General features: G+C 36.2%; 1 protein-coding gene across 3 annotated transcripts in view; it reads right to left on the bottom strand.

Annotated features, from left to right (window-relative positions):
- IBTK (inhibitor of Bruton tyrosine kinase) overlaps positions 1-19057 on the bottom strand; it is a 673576-nt gene that overhangs the window by 628123 nt on the left and 26396 nt on the right. For all 3 annotated transcript variants that reach the window (XR_011336924.1, XM_069851310.1, XM_069851311.1), the window contains exons 14-25: positions 18374-18456; positions 18220-18257; positions 16392-16488; positions 15892-15993; positions 14863-14980; positions 13275-13335; positions 12567-12694; positions 10687-10799; positions 9930-10078; positions 9033-9196; positions 6889-6981; positions 5587-5745 (exon numbers count right to left, since the gene is read on the bottom strand). Coding sequence is in view for 2 of the 3 variants with exons in the window: in XM_069851310.1 (XP_069707411.1) it covers positions 5587-5745; positions 6889-6981; positions 9033-9196; positions 9930-10078; positions 10687-10799; positions 12567-12694; positions 13275-13335; positions 14863-14980; positions 15892-15993; positions 16392-16488; positions 18220-18257; positions 18374-18456 (1305 nt within the window). In the remaining variant the exon portion in view is untranslated. The remainder of the gene's footprint in view (positions 1-5586; positions 5746-6888; positions 6982-9032; positions 9197-9929; positions 10079-10686; positions 10800-12566; positions 12695-13274; positions 13336-14862; positions 14981-15891; positions 15994-16391; positions 16489-18219; positions 18258-18373; positions 18457-19057) is intronic.

Genomic DNA, 19057 nt, shown 5'->3' with positions numbered 1-19057 from the left:
CCAATATGAAAGCACAACAATTTAGCGTTGTAGCTATTCTGAATGGTCTGATCCAAACCCCTTTTTATTTATATAATTCAAGGCAGTAACCATCATTCTTTCCCTTCCCCATCAAGACTTTGCAATTAATTTTTCAAACACTTGCTTACATTTAAATTTACTAAGCTTTGTAGTCCTACACACTGTCAAATATTCAAAATACATAGCGGAAGAATAGCTCTGCTTATTATCTACTCAAAGAAATAAGCGATTAATTATAAACACCACTGAAGCAAAACAAACTTTCTATACAATGCTAAATGTTTGTGCACCTGCCATAAGAAGGAAAGCATTTGAAGCCAAACACTGTCAAACTACATGTATGTGGGATACAATTTAAAATAACAAACCTAAGGGTATTAAAGCATTGCAACATTGTATCTGAAATCTTACAATAAAAGCACCTGACAGCTATATATAATGTCTGAACTACATGCTACACCACCTGGGCTTAAGTTTGGGGTGGTAGCACTTTTTTCTTCTCTTTTTTAATATTGGCTGAGCAGCACAGAAGCACAGAAAGTAGAATGGGAATCTCCAGATGCTGTGGCTCAGGGTCATTTTGCACATCATCTACTCCTACTACCAGGCAACACATAAGAGTCCAGGCAACTGTTTGACCGGAACTTCACCAAACTTATACTGAGTAGGCAACTGGTTCTTCAGAATGTGCTGTCACAGAAGCTTCTTTGGCTACTAATAATTTAAGCAGCCTACCCATATTCATGAAAATTCTGTACTGCTAATAGTCAGATCCACTTGGAACACATCACCAAAATACCCAACCCTGTGTCATTCTCAGCTTGTGAACCTAACCAAAGCAATTACTGGTGCTTAAAATGGTTCAGCTTAAACTGACAGAATTTTTCATAACAACTCTAAATTTCAGCTTGTCTTGCCTGATGCACTGTCATTTCTATATAATTTGTAGTGTTATAAAAACTAATTTATGCATAGTTTTTAAAAAAATGGAATATGACTAAGTTTCTCTAGACTGTAACTGCAAAGCATCAAAGCATGACATTCCAAAATAGCTGTCGATCGTTCAGTACTGACAAACTGACAACCTAGACCGTAAAACACACAACTGTTAATACTCAGGAAAGTCTTCAAATTTCCTTTTGTTTCCACTCTTGAAAAGCCATATAATCTCCTGAGCTTAAAAAAAAAGTCCCAAAAAAGTGGCCAACATCCCTCTCCCTTAATCAGAGTAAGTTTGGAGAACTAATAAAGTTAACATCTAGCTTCTTGCATGACATATGCTCAAAGTATTGCCAGTATGATTCACTACTACACCCTCCCTTCTAATTTCCACTTTTCTCCAAAGACGCAAACAGGTTCAGTCCCCCACAAACTATGAAATAGGAGGTTTCCTTTGCTACAAAAGGTAGGGCATGGTATATGACAGAATCTTTTAGTCAACAACAAAAAAAAAAAAAAAGAGCAGGAATGTTCCACATCCTTCTGGCAAGTGTGCTCACTGCATATCCAAGATGAGTATCTTATTTCTTTGGAGCAGAAGTTCTATAACTCTGAGTATACTGCATGCATGGGAAGCTCAATCTATTGCCAAATGCTCTCCCATAGTCTATTGTGGATTTACAAAATGTAACTTTGCAAATATGATATTAGAGAATATGAATAACACCATTCTACCTTGCACACAAGAATTCTTTGAACAGCTAGTAGAGGCAAACCAAATAATCGATGCCTTGCCTAAAGCAGCTTTAAGTTTATTCAACAAATGCTCTACCCCAGCAGCTAGGCATAATTTTAAACATTCATATACTTCCCACTGGTTCTTTGCTTGAACTCCTGAGCTACTGGCATTTTCCACACCAGCAGCCAGAGGAACACTGCAGAGGAACATAAAGAATCATGCGTGGTGACCACATGAGCGTCAGACTGGATTCCATCCTCCTGAAGTATACTCTGGCCTTTCCACTTAAAATGGTTTGTGTAACACTGTAGAGCCCAGCTACTTTCAATAACAGTTTAATCTGAACTTGAGGGGCACAAAGTATTTTCCAGAGACAATTATCTAAGCATATTAAAAAAAAAAAATCAGTCCATACTTGCTTTTTAAATGCAAGAGCAATTCATAGGCAGTTGGTAATTTAAATAACAGCTGAGAGATACAGAAATATCTATCAATCACAGAGCAGAGAAATAGCACGAATAGACAAACTATTCAGATGTCAGATCAAGGAAGTTATGCCCCATATTTTTGTACACCTTTTATCAGAGCTTCTCCTAATGTCTTCTTTCCTGTACTAAGAAGTAAATCATTTAATGAGAGGCATCTAGCTCATGCACTTAAGTCAGTCGGTACAAAAACTTCTGAAGAGTCACTTATCATACACTGAAAAACAGGTCTTCAGGAACAAAAAGAGAAACAGCCCAGAAAATCAGACAGGCTATGTAAGGTACTCTAAAATCTACTTCAGACTTTGTTGTGTTTAAAAGTTGTGTATGAAGGGGAGAAGGAAAAGACCAGGCTGGAGAAAGACAGATCCCTTATACAAACATACACGTTGAGGAGTTCTCACAGGGCCTTCCCTTGACACTCAAAGCCTGTTGAGGACAAATATATAAAACTGCAAGTTGGAAATGGTTAGTAAAATAACAAAGGGAGTCAACTGATGATATTTAAGATGACTGGTTGAAAACACTGATGAAATGCCTACACTAGTGATCTTTAACATCAGCCCAAGCCACACCACAGCAGATCTGGAGAAGTTTCTTCGAAGACTCCAGAGACGACCCTCTTACAACCACTGATCACAGAAAGGCCCTTGACTTTGTTGGGTGCCTGAGGAGAAGGATCAACCCTTGCAGGCCCCAGTCCACCTCACCAGCAGCACCCCTGGCCATCTGCAGCTGTCCTCCCACATCAGCATGGACACCTTCCCCTCCAAGTCACCCACTGGGCAATGCACAAGCGCATGGCTTCCCTGGTGCTGCTAGGCTGAGTCACTGACAGGTAGAAAGATAGTGGGTTTGTAGCAACACGTAAATTAGCGTGGGAATGAGCACATGTCCTTAGTGTATGTGAGAGTGCATGCATCATCACTGTAGATATTAGGTAACATAATTTATGCAAAGTTATAACTGTAATAGCAAGATTAAAAATAGTAGATGGAATTTTATTTTTTAAAGGCTGGTGTAACTTGTGTAACTCCGTATTTCCTGCGTTGGTCACCGTCTAATTCAACCATCAGTCTCTCCTAGCCAATTTTAAGCCTCTGAGCTATAATTGCCCTTTGACACTTCCATCGCTAAGCCAAAACTAACTTGCTGCTTCAACTGCAGTAGCACCTGCGTAAAGCAGGGTGCACATTAAGCATCAGTGTTCAGGATTCTGAGATTCATCTATTCATTAGAATTCCGAAGACAAATCTTGCAATCCTTGTTTCTCCTATTGTGAAGGTCCCAATTATAGTTCCGAGATCAAGTAGAGCCTAGAACCCTTAGATGCAAAGCAACTCATTCTGTTTCTTTTTACAACAACATGTAAGCTTTTCCCAATGCGACATCAGAAAAACTTTTTGGGGCTGAGGGAGTAAATGAGACCCTAAATTTTGGTATTAGGTATGCGTGGTTGAAAATATCTCTTTTCAATTTGTTTAAGTCCTGCTTGTATAAACCAACACAGTTTAATCTTTTCTTAGACTCACTTGAAATAGTGTGCTGGGTATTTTTAAAATCAAGTTGTCTTAGGCAGTTCGTTTTTGTAAATAACTGTTGTAGTAATATACCTCTATAGCTTGGAAGATGGATACTAAAAATAAATAGCATGTAACTTTTTACTTTTTAGTTATAATTAATCCATGATATACAGACGCCTACAGAGCCATAGGCCTGTCCCTCCTTCCACTGACCCTTGGAGGAACCCCAGCCATCACTGTGAGAACCACTATTTGACGGACACATCATACCACACTACCTTCAATTCACAAAAAAATTGCCCATTTCAGATCACACTGGCAAGATCTTTGACAGGTTCTGTAAAATACTAAAGCCCTTTAACCATAAGGCTGAATATACTCTATGGTGTCACTAGGGAAGCAAAGCTACTTCAGATATCATAACTAGAAGTAGAATACCATTTTAGAATCAATTATTGTCTGATATATAATGCATGATTTTGAGATGGTTAGAACATATTTTCACAGCTTTTCACATTACTGATAAATATTTTGAACATCAGCTCAAACTTCACCATTGTTACTCTCTGGGATATGAATGTTACAACTATGGTCTTAAACTAAAATAACAGCATACCAAGAGGCGTATGTCGAATCTCAAATAAATCTAAAGGCACTTCAAATTCTAGGTGCTGATCATAATAGCACCCATGCAAAAAAGAAAGATGAGGTAACAGATACATGAAATGGAGCAGGGAAGCAAGCAGTTCTAGATACTACCCTAAATCTTTTGACACAAAACACGTCTCAGAAAGCAACTACTGCCAGGAAGCAGCCTGCCTTTTCCTCAGTCAACTAGTTATGTGATTTTTATTTTTTTTTTTTATTTCTTCATGTACTCCTTAGCGGCTAACAGGCCACCTATCTGTGTTGAACTTACAGGAGCATAACAGAAAGGCAAAGATTCCAGCAGATGCTTACTATTCTGAAAGGAGCAATCAATTCATAAAGGATCAAAGGAAAGAGAGCCAAATACACAAGAGGCAGACGACTCTAATTGTAGAAAATAACCCTATCCTTTGAAAGACAGACTCCTATTTTAATTTGAAATCTATCCAATATAAAATGAAAACTACTAGATACACTGTCTAAAAAAGACTCGATTTAAAATCAAGTGACCGTGGTGTGTATGCTGTAAGCTCTGTTCCCACTGAGGCATGCATCCAGCTAGCACCTCATTACATTCACTGTTGTAAACCTAGTTCCTTGAACAGATGATGAACCATTTTTCTATTGAATATAGTAATATTAACTCAAACATTTCAATCGTGTGTAATCAGCACTACAAGTAATTTTAAACCCATTATACATCCCTCCACCATAGGAATTCTTAGAAGCATACAACATTCCCTCCAGTCCCAGCCACCTCAATAACTTTATTTATAATTTTGTTCTATTTTTGCTCTCCTCCAAAGTCATTCTAGCCCTTTTACCCAAAGAAGGGCTAACACTTTTCTTTTTAAAGAATAATCAGCATTCAGAGCAATTTTCAATAACCTCTTCATGACTAAGTTTCAAAGCTTGCGCTCAACCTCTCTTTCTATGCTTCACTTTGATACCATCTGCAAATACCACATCACACACAAGCAAGAACCACATGGGAGGTTGTCTTCCCACTCACCACAGCAAAATTTCAAAGAACTTTTAAAATGTAACCACTGCATTTCCTTGTCCCCTTTGAATTTCCAGATTACTACAAACTGTAGATACAAATAGTTCAAAGTTAGTCTTTTTAATCAACAGAATCTAGGCTGCTTTTATTTCAGAAACTGCTTCTGAGAGACCATTCAAGGTAAAAACTCTTCAAAGAAAAAGAACTGATACTTGATTTATAACATACCATGCATTCCCTAGTCTTGCAACTTTCGTCGGTGGGGGCGGTGTGGTCATTAGTGCAGTATGCTCTGTGCTGCTAGTTCCTAATCCATTATCTTTTGCTGCCAGGGCAATCATTTTCCTTTGCTTCTGAGAAAGCTTGATTCCATGAGACACCATTTTGCTGTGAATTGATATCACAAAGACAACAGATGTAAGATTAGTGTCCTTTGAGATGACTTTCCTACAATCTTGAAAATTAAACTGAGAAATACTTCCTTCCTAGATTGAATGTCTAGAGTGCCAACAGGGGCCTATATGTCAGGCGGAGGGTTGGATGGCTGGGGAGCAGAAGGAAGATCAATGCAAATCAAAAGTGTCAGAAAGAAAAACATCAAAAACTATACTTCACATTGAAGTCTAAAAATGAAAACATGCAGAGTAGGAATCAAGTCTCCGGGAGAGACAGACCGCCAGCAGAAGACTATTTTCTAGTTTTGTGACTTTTAGGAGCCCATCAGAAGCTTAGCTCCCTTAAACAAAAAACATTCATGCGTAAGAAATGTATACAACACAATATAGCCATTTTTTCTACTCGTAATAATTTGTTTTCTAAGTTATTTCGGATTCTTCAGTCTTGGCTGAAGAACAGCTTGTTCTGTTCACAGCTTCTGAATCCACCTAGCCCAGCAACCCTTTACTAGGCTGCAGGACTACTGCCTAGCTTTCCTTTACAAGAAAGTTACACTTCAAAGGTCATGAAAGTCATGTACAGTTCTCTTCCATATGCTGCCAGTCAAGAAACACCAGGTTTAATCCACTGCCTCCTGAAAATGTACATTTATCTCCCTGTGTCTTTGCTTCTCCAAGCAAGAACCACCCTTGCTTCTGTCTAAGGAAGATGCATCAATAACAACACATACATGCTGGAGAACGTCAGTAAAAGCAAAACAAAAAACAAATTTCAGGATCAATTACAGTACTGGTACACAGTAATTTCCACAGTGCTAGGGACAAGAAAGTTTTGGCTGGATAAGCACATCAAAGCAGGTCAGAGATTTAAGATACCAGTTTAGTAGCTCGCTCTTTCACATTTCAACAGCTAAGATATGCTTTTGCAGCAGCTGACCAAGCAAGACTGCAGTAAAATAAAAGGATAAATTTGGTATGCTCACACAAAAACATTGTAATGAGCTGAAGTAAACAAAGATGTTCAAAAACAAACAGAACAACTTGTTTTAAACTCTGAACTGCCCGAACCACTAAGTAAATTCATAATAGCCTGGTCTATCACGCTTTTCTTTTATAGTTTTGGTTTTTTACCAACCCTGAATTTGCCTTCGGCATGGTTCCACATTTCTGCATACTTTCTTCAATTTCCATGATGGTTCTTAGATCCATAGCAGGAGGGCTGGAAGGGCTAAACGAAAAATAAAAAGTTACCTTACAAGGCACTCACTTTTTACTTACATTCCACAGTTCCAGCCTTCACCAAAATCCTCTAAATCATATATGAAGACTGGTAACAGGATGTGTAATTTATGCCTGTTTCCTCAATTATGGCAAACCTCAAATAGAATGTTTTTGTCAAAACTTTTATAAATATAAACATATTTAAGAGCACACTATAAAAATACTTCCAAGACTCATTACACTATAAAACAAAAAGATGTGAGTCATGATTATTTTTAAAAAAAGTTAGATGCCTAAATCCAGGATACCTATTTAGTAATCAACTGCTCATGCTAAGTATGAGGGAGACATTACTCATAACTCTTTAGTGAGGCTAGAATTAGATCTTTCTTTGAAGTAAAGGAATAAAATTAATTCACATGGCAAACAGAACACACTGCAAAGTTACAGCTCTGTACAAACACCAGTAACATTCTCAAAATTTAGGAACTGATAGTGTTCTCTTCCATAAATGACCTAATTTTAAACTTCCACACAAATGAACAGGAATTAAATCCAGAATTTCCCAATCTTTACATAAAACTGTAAATCAAAACCTGCATGAAGGCATTTGTAAACTAAGCTGTGTTGTAACTAGTTTCAAAGATAACTTTCAAAATAAAATATTTTGAAGAAACACTGCCATAGAGTAACTAGTGAACTAACCACTGAGTGATCACACCAAAACCTGTCATCACTGCTCCTCCACAGCAATTCTACCAAATACACTACAGTATTAACACTGCTCCTCCACAGCAATTCTACCAAATACACTACAGTATTAATCCTTTAAACATTCTATATAAAAATGTTGCCTGTTTTTTCATGAATCATACCAACAATATTATCAAGAGTAAAGAGTGGGTACAAGGGAAGACTGTAAAGGCACAATGACCTTATAACAAAGTCATATGGTTTTATTCGTTCCCCTTCCATGCAATCCCCTAACATACATTCAAAAAGAACTTTAAGATGGCAAATGAAGATGGAGATTACTAATGGACTCTGCTCACCCAATGATATAGTCCAGAACTGCAACTTTTAATTTCTACAGCTGTATCTCCTCTATTAACAAAGCCCATCAACACACAAACCAGCAGAGCCGAGGAAAATTGTGGTGTTGGTATACGATTCCCTAAATCCTTAAACTTTTCTCTATTCAACCTTTATTGAAAGCTGTCAGAGACAGGATACCTGGCATGACAGAATTTCAGTCTGTCACAGTACTGCTCACTTTTCACATGCAGATATTGACACAGACAAAAAAAAAAAAATCAATAATCAAGTTTTTATTACTATATCAGTTAAACCTGTGGTGTTGATTTTCATAGACCTTTTAAGCCTAAAGGTACGCCTTAAAAATATCAAAGTACAATGGTACTTCTAATGGCTTAGAATCACAAAATGGTTTGAGTTGGAAGAGACCTTAAAGATCTAGTTCCAATCTCCATGCCATGGGCAGGGACACCTCCCAGCCCATCGACCAGGCTGCTCAAGGACCCATCCAGACTGGCCTTGAACTCGTCCAGGGACAGGACAGCCACAGCTTTCCTGGGCAGCCTGTGTCAGTGCCTCACTGCCCTCATTGTGAAGAATTTCCTCCTTATGCCTTGTCTAAATCTTAACCCTCTCCAATTTAAAGCTATTCCCATTCGCCCTATCACTACATGCCTTTGTAAAAAGTCCCTCCCCTTTAGGCTTCAGCCTGACTACAAAAAACTGCCTGGTATTCTATAAAGTGTTAACCAAGCAGGCCTTCTAAAAAAAGGTACCAGAAGTCCAGACTGGTAGCACTTAGAAAATTCAAAATGCACCTAGCAATTGTTTTTCTCAAAGAATAATTAAAATAGATATCAGTTTTATTCAACTATCAAAATCTTTAATTGACATATCAAGTAATGTATGATAATTTTGAAGAGCAGATAGATTTTTAGTCTCAATTTATATTATTAGTAGCATTCACTACCAAGTGTGGAACAATAATTGTATGTTAGATAAGCACAACAAGCATTACTCCACCTGAAACTGGTTGCTACCCAATTGAGAGAGCTTGCAGAGGTGGTTTTGGCACTGGGAATGGACTGTGGAACAGACTGTGTTAATGCTGGTGATCCTTTGTATGACTTCATCTCCTTGTTAGGTTGAGAGGGTTTCATACCTTGACTGCATGCTTTGTTCTTCACCTAAAAGAGGAATGTTGACAATATTCACAATCTCATTTAGAAAAGAATGATGATACAAGCTACTTGAATGATACATATAAATGAAGAGATTTGAAAGGACACCTCAAAGATAGTAGTAACATATAGTAAAGCCCTGATCACTCTGGTATTCGTGACTCTTTTTTTGCTACAAACTGCATCTTGAATCATTTAAGTTCCAATTTGCAATCTTGATAGTGGAAAATTCACTCAGTGATGTTCACTTCTAAAGCTTTAACACTTAATATACGCATCATTCTCCCAGAATTATTTCCCTTTGCAGCTTATGCCTTAGTTACCTGGGACTATACTTCTGTTCAACTACAGTAGACAAAGAAAAACAAGAATTTCCTAAAGTCTTTTGGCTTCTGGTTTTGGGATTTTTTTTGGCTTCTAAATTTCAGATTTGTTTTGCATTTTAAATGAAGTAAATAAAAACTTTAAATAGTTTCTCTTTTTGTTTGAAGTTTTCTGAACACTACAGCACAAAAATTCTTATTATGGCACCACATGAGTTAATTACCCTTAGAAGACTTAATAAGAAATAATCATTTTTATTTGCTTTATCTGCCAAATATCTACTTTAAATTGTCTATCCCACTTAACACTGTTAAAAGACTACCAGCATCTCAGAAACCCTCCAAAAGACAAACTCTGGTTTTGATGGACTAGATAAACACAAACAAATAAATTGCTAGGAATACAGAAACCCAACCTCGGTACTCTCTGGATGAAATCCTTTGGTGAAATCAGGGGACTGCAAGTCTCTGGGACTACCCACTCCTGCATAACTGCCTTCAGAATCAGATGTTAAGAGTTCTGGAAGTGATTCTACAGAGTTAGTTTCATCCAGTTTAACTGAGCCTAAGAAATAATAAAAGAGAGTAGAACTATTAAATCATGAAAGCCAGAAAAAACAATGCTTAAAACCCCCAAAATTTATTCACTCCATACTACTGCAAAATATTCAGAAGTTTACCTAGTCCAATATTCTAGACTGTAATAAGTATAAACAAATTTAAGACTATCTTAAACATTTTTTCCTAGAATACAGACGATTATTACCACTTTTCTTTTTCTGTCTCACAATCCACAGTTTTAGGAAGTAACACCACCACTTTTCTTCTACCACCTTCTCAATAAACCATGACTAATTTATTTTTTATGTTCCAAGAGAAAAAACATTAGCAGAAATGTTTCAGTTTTTAAACCCGGATGACAATGTATCCATTAACTTCATTTGATAAAATACATGCTTTTACAGAATTTGAACTTAGGGCACAAGCTTAATATGACATGCATCCTTTCAAACAAAACCTTAAGACTTCACCATTCAAACTGAACTACAGTGTTCACTAGAAAAGAAATAATCTTCACAAGATTTCCTTACTGAAGTATAGAAAAAGCATTACATTGTATATTAAATGTTATGTTCAGTTTTTATACCTGAAAGGAACCTCTTTCCCACTGACCTGTAGAGGCTGGACTCTGAATAATATCTGACAGATTATATCCTCCAGAGCTGTCAGACCGCTTTCGAGGCTTCTTTTTTGCCTTAGTTTTTGCTCTTTTGAAAAGGGCTTCCCTATTAAAAAGAAAACAACAACAAAAAAAACCCCACCAAGATGGATTAAAGCCTCAGAACTATCAGTGTCAATGTTAAGTTTCTCAGTCAGCAGCAAGGGTTATATTTCAGGCTGGTGCCACCAGCTGTCACCAGCTGCTTGTTCCTGCTCTGCTTATGCACTGGCACAACTATTTAATAAACTATTTGGAGGCAGAGATCCGGGAGGAAAAGAAAAAAGTCTTTCCCATTTAGACCTAGTCTTTGGTCTTGTACACTGCACAACAGCTTCTGCTAAGACAATGGAAGACAGAGCAGCTGTACAGGCTGGCACTGCCACCTAGGTCAGATCGAGCCTGCTACACATCACAGCAACTGTCATAAAGCAAACTACACCCAACTCTCCACTTTTCTCTCTTTTGATTTCTCCTAAATTAATGAAGTTCAATAAACTCCACAGTTGGTCTCATTTTTCCCCTGACACAAGTATTGCCACCAAGATAATACTAATTCTACAATTAAGCAAACATACAGTTCTCTTACCAAATCATCACATGATTCCTACTTATGGTATTAGGAAGAGAATCAAATAGAAGGTATATTTCTTCAACAAAACTGCTAGAAATTCAGAATATGAATGACAGCTACAACTATCTTATTTCAAAAAGGTTCTTTGAAAAGTTTCTTTTGTGGAATAACCACATACATACATACTAATTCCTGCATCAATTCTCTAATCTTACAATGTTTGGGTTTGGTTGTTTGATTTTTTTGTTTTTTTTTTAATCTTTGGACCACCCTATCCCCTACAGGCTATCATCTAGCCTTTAAAAACAATGAAAGGCTTGAAGTTTAGTATAAAATAGCCTCTTAGTTCGCTTGATCTACTCGTCCTTATTCGTACTAGTTCACTTAGCATAACTTTTCTTGACAGAAGTGGTAGAACAGTACACGGTACCGCACACAAGGTCTCATCTCTGGAGTGACATAGCTCACTACCCACATTGGAAGCATGTTACCAATTCATCCTATCAAATTAACTTTTCATAGTTGTGATATCATAGCCAACTTTTCTGGTTTAGAAACTTTACCAAAAAACCAGCTGCAATTTTATCATTTGCTCGTCAGAGAAACACAGTACACTGAGTTAGTTTATCACCTTTATGCCTTCAGAGCAAATGTTCAAAAGACAGAATACCAGAAGTCCAGAAAATCACCAAGGCCAAACTACTTGAACTGCAGCCATTTGGATCACATTTTCTAACACTTCTAACACATTTTGTTATTCTACATCCAGACAGCAGCCACTTCAAACTGACATCAAAAACTTGTGCTACAAAACTTCCCATTTTGCATGACAATTCTGTTAATATTAAGAATATATAGCTTATCAATTTTCTGGACGGATCTACAGTACATTAAAGTCTGGGGTTTTTTTTCTCTTTTGATTTATCCTAATTCAGTAAAGTTCAATGATCTCCAGACTTGGTCCCACACATGTACAGATACTCTCTTTATACGCATAACTCCAAAATATTACTGTGAATGCTAGTTTCACTACCTTTTACTCACATGCTACTTAAAAACTGAAAAAAAGTGCTCCATTGTAGTTCTGTAACATTATTTTTAAATACTTAAGGGAACTGAGGACACTCCTCAAACTCTCCATTTGTCCTATTTCTTAGTACCTCAATTCTGAATCCAAAGGGAGTCAGGAACCATCCAAGGAGAACAAAGAACATATCCAGCTAGCCTAGTCAAAAACGTTCATGAAAATTAGATACTTACTGAGAATTGTGTTCTGTATTCATTTCTTCCCTTAAAAATACAAAGTTCTCTCCATCTTCAGGCTCAAAAGAACTTATGTCAGGTCCATCTGGATATGGAGTAATAACTCGTCTAACCATAGCTGGAATCTGTAGATGTAAAAGCAGTTACATTAAGTTTCTCTTAAGTTGTATGCTAGCATGTATACGACCTCTTGTAAAGAGACCAGAACAAACTCTCATTTAAAACCCTTTTCCTGATGGCAAAAGGCTTCAAGGTTTTGCCAGCACTGACCATTTACTAAAAGAACATTGGATTATAACGTGCCTTGGCCTTCCCCTGTTGACTGAAGTTCAACTTTCATGCTATTTTTAATTGCTTTTAAGATCGATTTGATTAATCTGAACCTCACACTGAAGAAATCTAATTTTCTTTCTTCTCCTTTCTTCTAAGTAAGAGATGCTCTTTTCCACAGGTCTTATGTTTTGTTCACACAACAACTGCTAGTTACAGAACATTAATATACTTAACATGTGTAATTAATTAATTTGAAGGACACAATACTGTTGTAGCAGTGGCTATTCAATAATGAAATACGAGCTCCATGAGAGTAATGACAGCAGCAGCTAACCTTAGCTTTTCAGTCAGATGTTCCACATTCAGCCTATTTCTTACTCATCTGTTCTCATTTTAAACCTAATTAGCTTCCATTCATGTTGTACAACTCACCATTTTCCTGTAATAAGCAGAAAGCTCCTTTACAACTTCATCACTTAAGACATCTAGAGTCCTAAAAAAAAAATAAATATTAACTTATGTTACCAGCCGAAAAAGAAAAAAAATAACCACCCAAACATTAATGAAAAATTCAAATTAACATTTTAGATGAATCTCACCTACAGGCACTATTACCCACTCATTGTGGTCACCGAGTTAGATGGAAGAAAATGAACATAAAATATAAACTAGTCAATGCCCCTGCTGTAAGGCACAATTAAGCCCACAAACTTACCAGATGGCCTACCTTTACTTAAGGCCACACAATAAAGACCTATATAAGTTAAGTTACCATGGACTGGTCACTATTTTACTTATTTCTGCATGCTTTCAAGTCTTCCTGACGTATCTAATACTTAAAAGTCTATGTAAATTCTTCTATAAAGCACAACATCCTTTGACATTTATGCCAAAAAAATAATACCACATGAATAAACTTCACTCCACAGAACTGCCTCGCCCACCTGAGGCAGCTCTTCTTGCACAAAGCCGTCATGACTCAGTTCTGTCTCACATTAAAAGTCTTGCTACCCAGTAATGACATTTTCAGATTTTCACTAAAACGTAGATACAGTCTTCATTACAGTAAGAATGTTGTATGTCCTTTCCAGGCTCAAGATGAAACAAATCTGAATTCAGAATAATACTTAAGACAATGTCATTAGATTTTTACTCTTCTCTCAAAAATCAAAGGTTAAAATGTTTACCCTTCATAAAGATGTGAAGAGAAAAAATTCCTGTATCTGTGATACAAGCAGAGCAGTTGTGTGGCACAGCAATGAAGCGCTGGCATTGTGAACTGGTTCAGATCTCTAAGAACATCTATAGCCAAAAGGAAGCATCACAAAAAGGCTAGGACTGGACAGAGTAGACCAATAATAGAGATTGAGAGTATTTTGGGTTTTATTTTCTATGGGTTTTTAAAGTCTTCGCTAGAAAAAAAGTAGTGCTGGTAAGGAAGAAACCTGAAGCTCTGTCTGAAAGCATCAAGAGAAGGAAGGTCAGAGCTCACCTTCAACCTCTTAAAACCCTAGCTGAATCACTGTGGAAAGCAAGGGGATTTAATTCATTTGTTCACCCTCACTGCAGAGAGTTAAAGCAAAAGGACTAACAGCAGTCAGGCCCATCCTCTTTGGAAAATGCACTAGCTATAATAAACCTACTGAAAATAAACTCCATTTGCATAGTAACTGTTTTTTTTAAAAAAAAATAAAGTAAAAAACAGCAGTTTTATACATCTTCAAAACAATTTAAAAAACTGAACAAGACTAGGCCTAATGTCAAAGCCCACTGAATTCAAAAGTTTTTTCCCTTAATTCAGTTTCTTAATAATAGGCTGTATTATAACACAGGTACAGTATGTACAGTTATTAAATATTTTTTTCTCCTTGTTTGGTAAGAATAAGCCTCCCTTTAGACTAGAAGCATTCAATCACATTTTAACATTTGATGACTCCTATTAGTTCTTCCAACCTTTTCACATTTTTGTGCTGTTTGAATTTAACAGCTAGTACCTGAATACATTCGCATTCCTCCTTACCTTGCTTCAAGCAAAGCTGCCATATTGAGTCCTATAAACTGCAAGCAGGACAGTTTTAATTGTTCTGCATGATACATTGCTGAGAACTCCAAGAGGTCAGCAGCATTCTTTAAAGTAACTGCAACGAAGAAATAAAACAAATTAAACTGGATAACGTGCTGCAATATCACGCAGTTTAAGACTTATTGCACAGCGTAATCTAGTAATACATAATAGTAAAACATAACATATACTTCTCCACTCCCAGAAAAAATGCTAATGTCCAAATGGCCATAGACTACAGTAAGCTCCACATAAATTCATGGGAGTTTGAATGCAGTAGCTGCTTCACAGAAATAGAAAGGCCCTATCTACAAACATATCAGTTTCAATATATTGAAACACAGTAATCCAAAACAAAAGGGAAAAGAAATTTTAAAAATAGCAAGTCCCATACATAGCATAAATAGTTCTTAAAGCTCCAAATGTCCTTTAGCAGGGAGAAAGAAAAAGGGAGGTGAAGGTGTAGGCGGTGGGAGAGAGAAAGAGAGAGAAAAATTGAAGTCACTAAGAAATGCCAAGCAGAAACCATTGCTCGGCTTTGTACAAAAAGTCACCATACAACACTTTTCCAGAAGAAAGAGATCTTCATAGCCATATAGAAACAGCACTGTGTCAAAAAGCAATGGAGAACTAAACACAAGGACAGGAATAGAAAGATAAACTTCATTTTATCATGTTTTAAAGATAAGAAGTTCAAATTCAATGAAATAAAGGGTTTATAAAAGTTTAGGTTTTTGTTGTAGTGGTTTGGGGGTTTGCCTTTTTTACCTTTTTTTTTCTTATTAAAGAGTGAGATGAATTCAACAGTGCATAAGGAGTGGAAGATTACACTAACCTAGAACGTCAACCAGACTAAAGAAATAACTGCTTACAGCAATGCAATGAACAGCAAGGAATATGAGCAAGCATTCTGTGCTGAAACAGGCAAGAAAGACATCTAAAAAGGGGGATTTTCTTAGTCTCTAACCCTTTATAATACAAACTCACGTTTTTCTGCAATGGCTACTTCACAGATTTCTTTGAGTCTGGATATAAGCAGTTGGTCTGCCACTACAAGAACATTACATATGAATTCCACATTTTGAGAATCTGGAAAAGAAAGCATCATGTAAACACTGTTGGCAAGTCAAGAGCAACTATAACGCATACAGCTTCAATGAGATTTTACCAAAGGATAAATGTATAAACGTAATGGCTTTCCAAATTTTAATGGGATTTTCAAAGCTCAAGGGATAGTTTAGAAGAACACAAACAGTCTTCTTTTTTTTAAGAAAAAGAAGGGGGGAAAATTAAAACTGTGGTTTGACAAACTAAACAAAAAGTATAAAAAGGCCTGGGGTACAGCTATCACCTCAAAACCCAAAGCAAGAGTCACAAAAATTTGGATTTTATATGTTAAATTTCAATGCAAAAGGTATTGAACTCCTATTTTAAAAATATAAAAACTGCAAGAGCTATAGTTGTGTTGAAAATATGTTAAATGGCACCTTTTATCTCAAGAGCTTCATCTGTATACAGGTAATCTACAACAACCTGTAGTATATCAGAATGGATTGGCATTTCCAAAGCTGAACAACAGGAGGCCTAAAAGGCAAAAGGATTAAAGAAAAATACAACAAACCACAGAATAAAATAAACTAACTACTTTAAATAAAATACAAAATTAAGAGTGCAATTATATTTTATTTAGCAAATGAAAATGTTACTCTTATTCTGAGTCAAAGTTAAACAATTATTTAAGCATTCACACAGTATCCACTGTAGTTCTACAATCAAGAATTAATTGTAGCAGAGCAATTAAAGTCTGCCCAAATTTCTAAATAAACATTCACAAAACAGATCAGTGTTTCCTCAGTTTGAGTGTCTTCTCTAACAATCCTCTCTGTCTGTATTACTTTACTACAATTGTTTAAAAGTAGAACTACAGGAATCCCCTGTGCAAGTACTGATCTGCTTTCCTTTCAAGGTAGAAGTCTGATTAAATCACAAGTTCTCATGCAAGACTAAAATGAAAACTTGCCATTATTGTTAATCACTCAGAAAACAAGGTCCTTGGCAAACCCTCAATTTCAAGAACCATCTTTACCATGAACACAAAATATCTGAATGATCAGACAGCAGCCATTGAACCAAGTAATTGTAACCATTCAAGTTTATCAAACATTACTGCTTAACAACTTCGGTTTATTTCAGGTGGTACTGAAGAAAACCTTATACTAAGAGATTTCTTTTGCTTTAGATGGTGTTACTGGTACTGACGTATTTCCTGTCTGAAGTTTAAAAACCTCTTACAGATTTTTAGACAACATCTAGAGCACCTGATTCACAAAAATATACACTTATGAATTTAGTATGATATCGATTTAATTACAAAATAATAGATAGCTTATAAACTACATGCAAGTGATATAGAAATCAACAATACAAATGGATATCAACACTTAAATAATAAATCAATCACCTCTCACAGTGTTTTGGATATGTTTCCTCAGGTGCGACTGAGGAAAAGGCAGCCCAGTAGCTTATAGGACAGGCAAAATACCTGCCAGTATTTTGTCAGGTTTAAATTTACGCATCTCCAAAAAGCTGTGAAAGTGGCAAACACTCTTGCACACTGCTTCAGCTTCCAGTCTCTGAAAAATGGTTCTCTATTTACACCTTTCCACTCTTTGAACAAGCATTATCAATAGTAATCATATAATCAAACACAGGCATCTAGTGAAATGACAATAACCAGGAACAATCAGGGCACTGACACACAACTAGCAAACAGGGACCAAAACAAATGAAACATCTACATCTCCCAAAGAAGCAGCTGCTAAATGAAAGAGTCCTTCATATCCTCTATTTCATTAACAGTAAAAATCAACTAGAGATTCTAAATGTTGACTCAATTCTGCTGTATCTTTCACTCAGTCCATATGGAATACTATATAAATTTTAATAGCTTTTGCAGAAAAAAAACCCAAATTCATCCAAAGTAGTATCCCATAAGAACTGTCCAGCAGTTTTTATAAGCCAGTGAATTAGCTCAAAATAAACCCCTAAAGCCAAAGTAATACTTTTGCAAATTTAATGCTTTTTGCTTTGGTGTACGTTATTACATTTATTCTTCTGATTTAGAACACAAACTCTATATTACAAATATAAAGTAACCAAAAATGTTTGGGTTTTTTTTTCCTTGCAAACTGGATCCAAGAATCCAGTCTTTCTTTCTCCCCAGTATTTAAGATATGTTGCTTTCAGAAAAACTGAAAAGCTGTCACTTATTTGATGCAACAAAACATATCACCACACATCTTTTGGCAAGCTTACCTCAATCCATGAGCTGCTTAACATGCTGTGAAAATAATCTGTAAAGAAAAGCATTTCAGTTCAAGATGCAATAAAATTTCAGCTAAAAAAGACAATTCAACTTTATATAAATATAAATATAAATATAAATATAAATATAAATATAAATATATACCAAGTCTTGCACAAAGTACACACTTATGGCACGGGAATTCCTTTCCATCTAAAGATTTCAGGGTCACATCACAGAGGTATGACCTAGAAGATATTTAATAGGATCAGAACCGTGACTATTGAGAAGAGCTACAAGTTGTGAACTCTACAATGAAATGTTTACTTCAGCAAGTTTGGATTTATCCTTTAAAATAAAATACACCTGAGCTTTAATAATATCATATCATATGAATCTATAATTATAGGCATGATATTTTCAAGAGAGAAATGTTTTGTCCAAAGTTGAGCTCTCAAAATTCCATCTGAAGTACTTCCTTCAAAATATATGTTTATTTCCAGTCCATGCAGTCTTGTCACAGCAAGTATATCTGCAAAAATCAAACTGCTTTTAACTGGACTACCCACAACACTTCTCCTGGCTTTAGTATTCTATGATGCAGTTAATCCACAGAACACATTAACATACAGCAAAAAGAAGGAAAAATACTCCATACATCATCTATCCCAGATTACTAATTCATAGATCAGTTTATAAGCATCTACAGAGAACTTCAAAACAGGAGTTACTGTGAAAGAGAATTGTACAGCCCAAATTAAAATACAGTTCATCAATCTTAGGCTACACTTAAGATAAAGAGATGGCAGAAAAGAAAGATGGTGGGGGTAGGGAAGCTTCATTTTAAAA

The sequence above is a fragment of the Phaenicophaeus curvirostris genome, chromosome 2 (assembly GCF_032191515.1).
Source record: "Phaenicophaeus curvirostris isolate KB17595 chromosome 2, BPBGC_Pcur_1.0, whole genome shotgun sequence".
Lineage (NCBI taxonomy): Eukaryota > Metazoa > Chordata > Aves > Cuculiformes > Cuculidae > Phaenicophaeus > Phaenicophaeus curvirostris.
The sequence above is the reverse complement of the archived record's forward strand: the minus strand, read 5'-3'. Positions and strand labels throughout refer to the sequence as shown.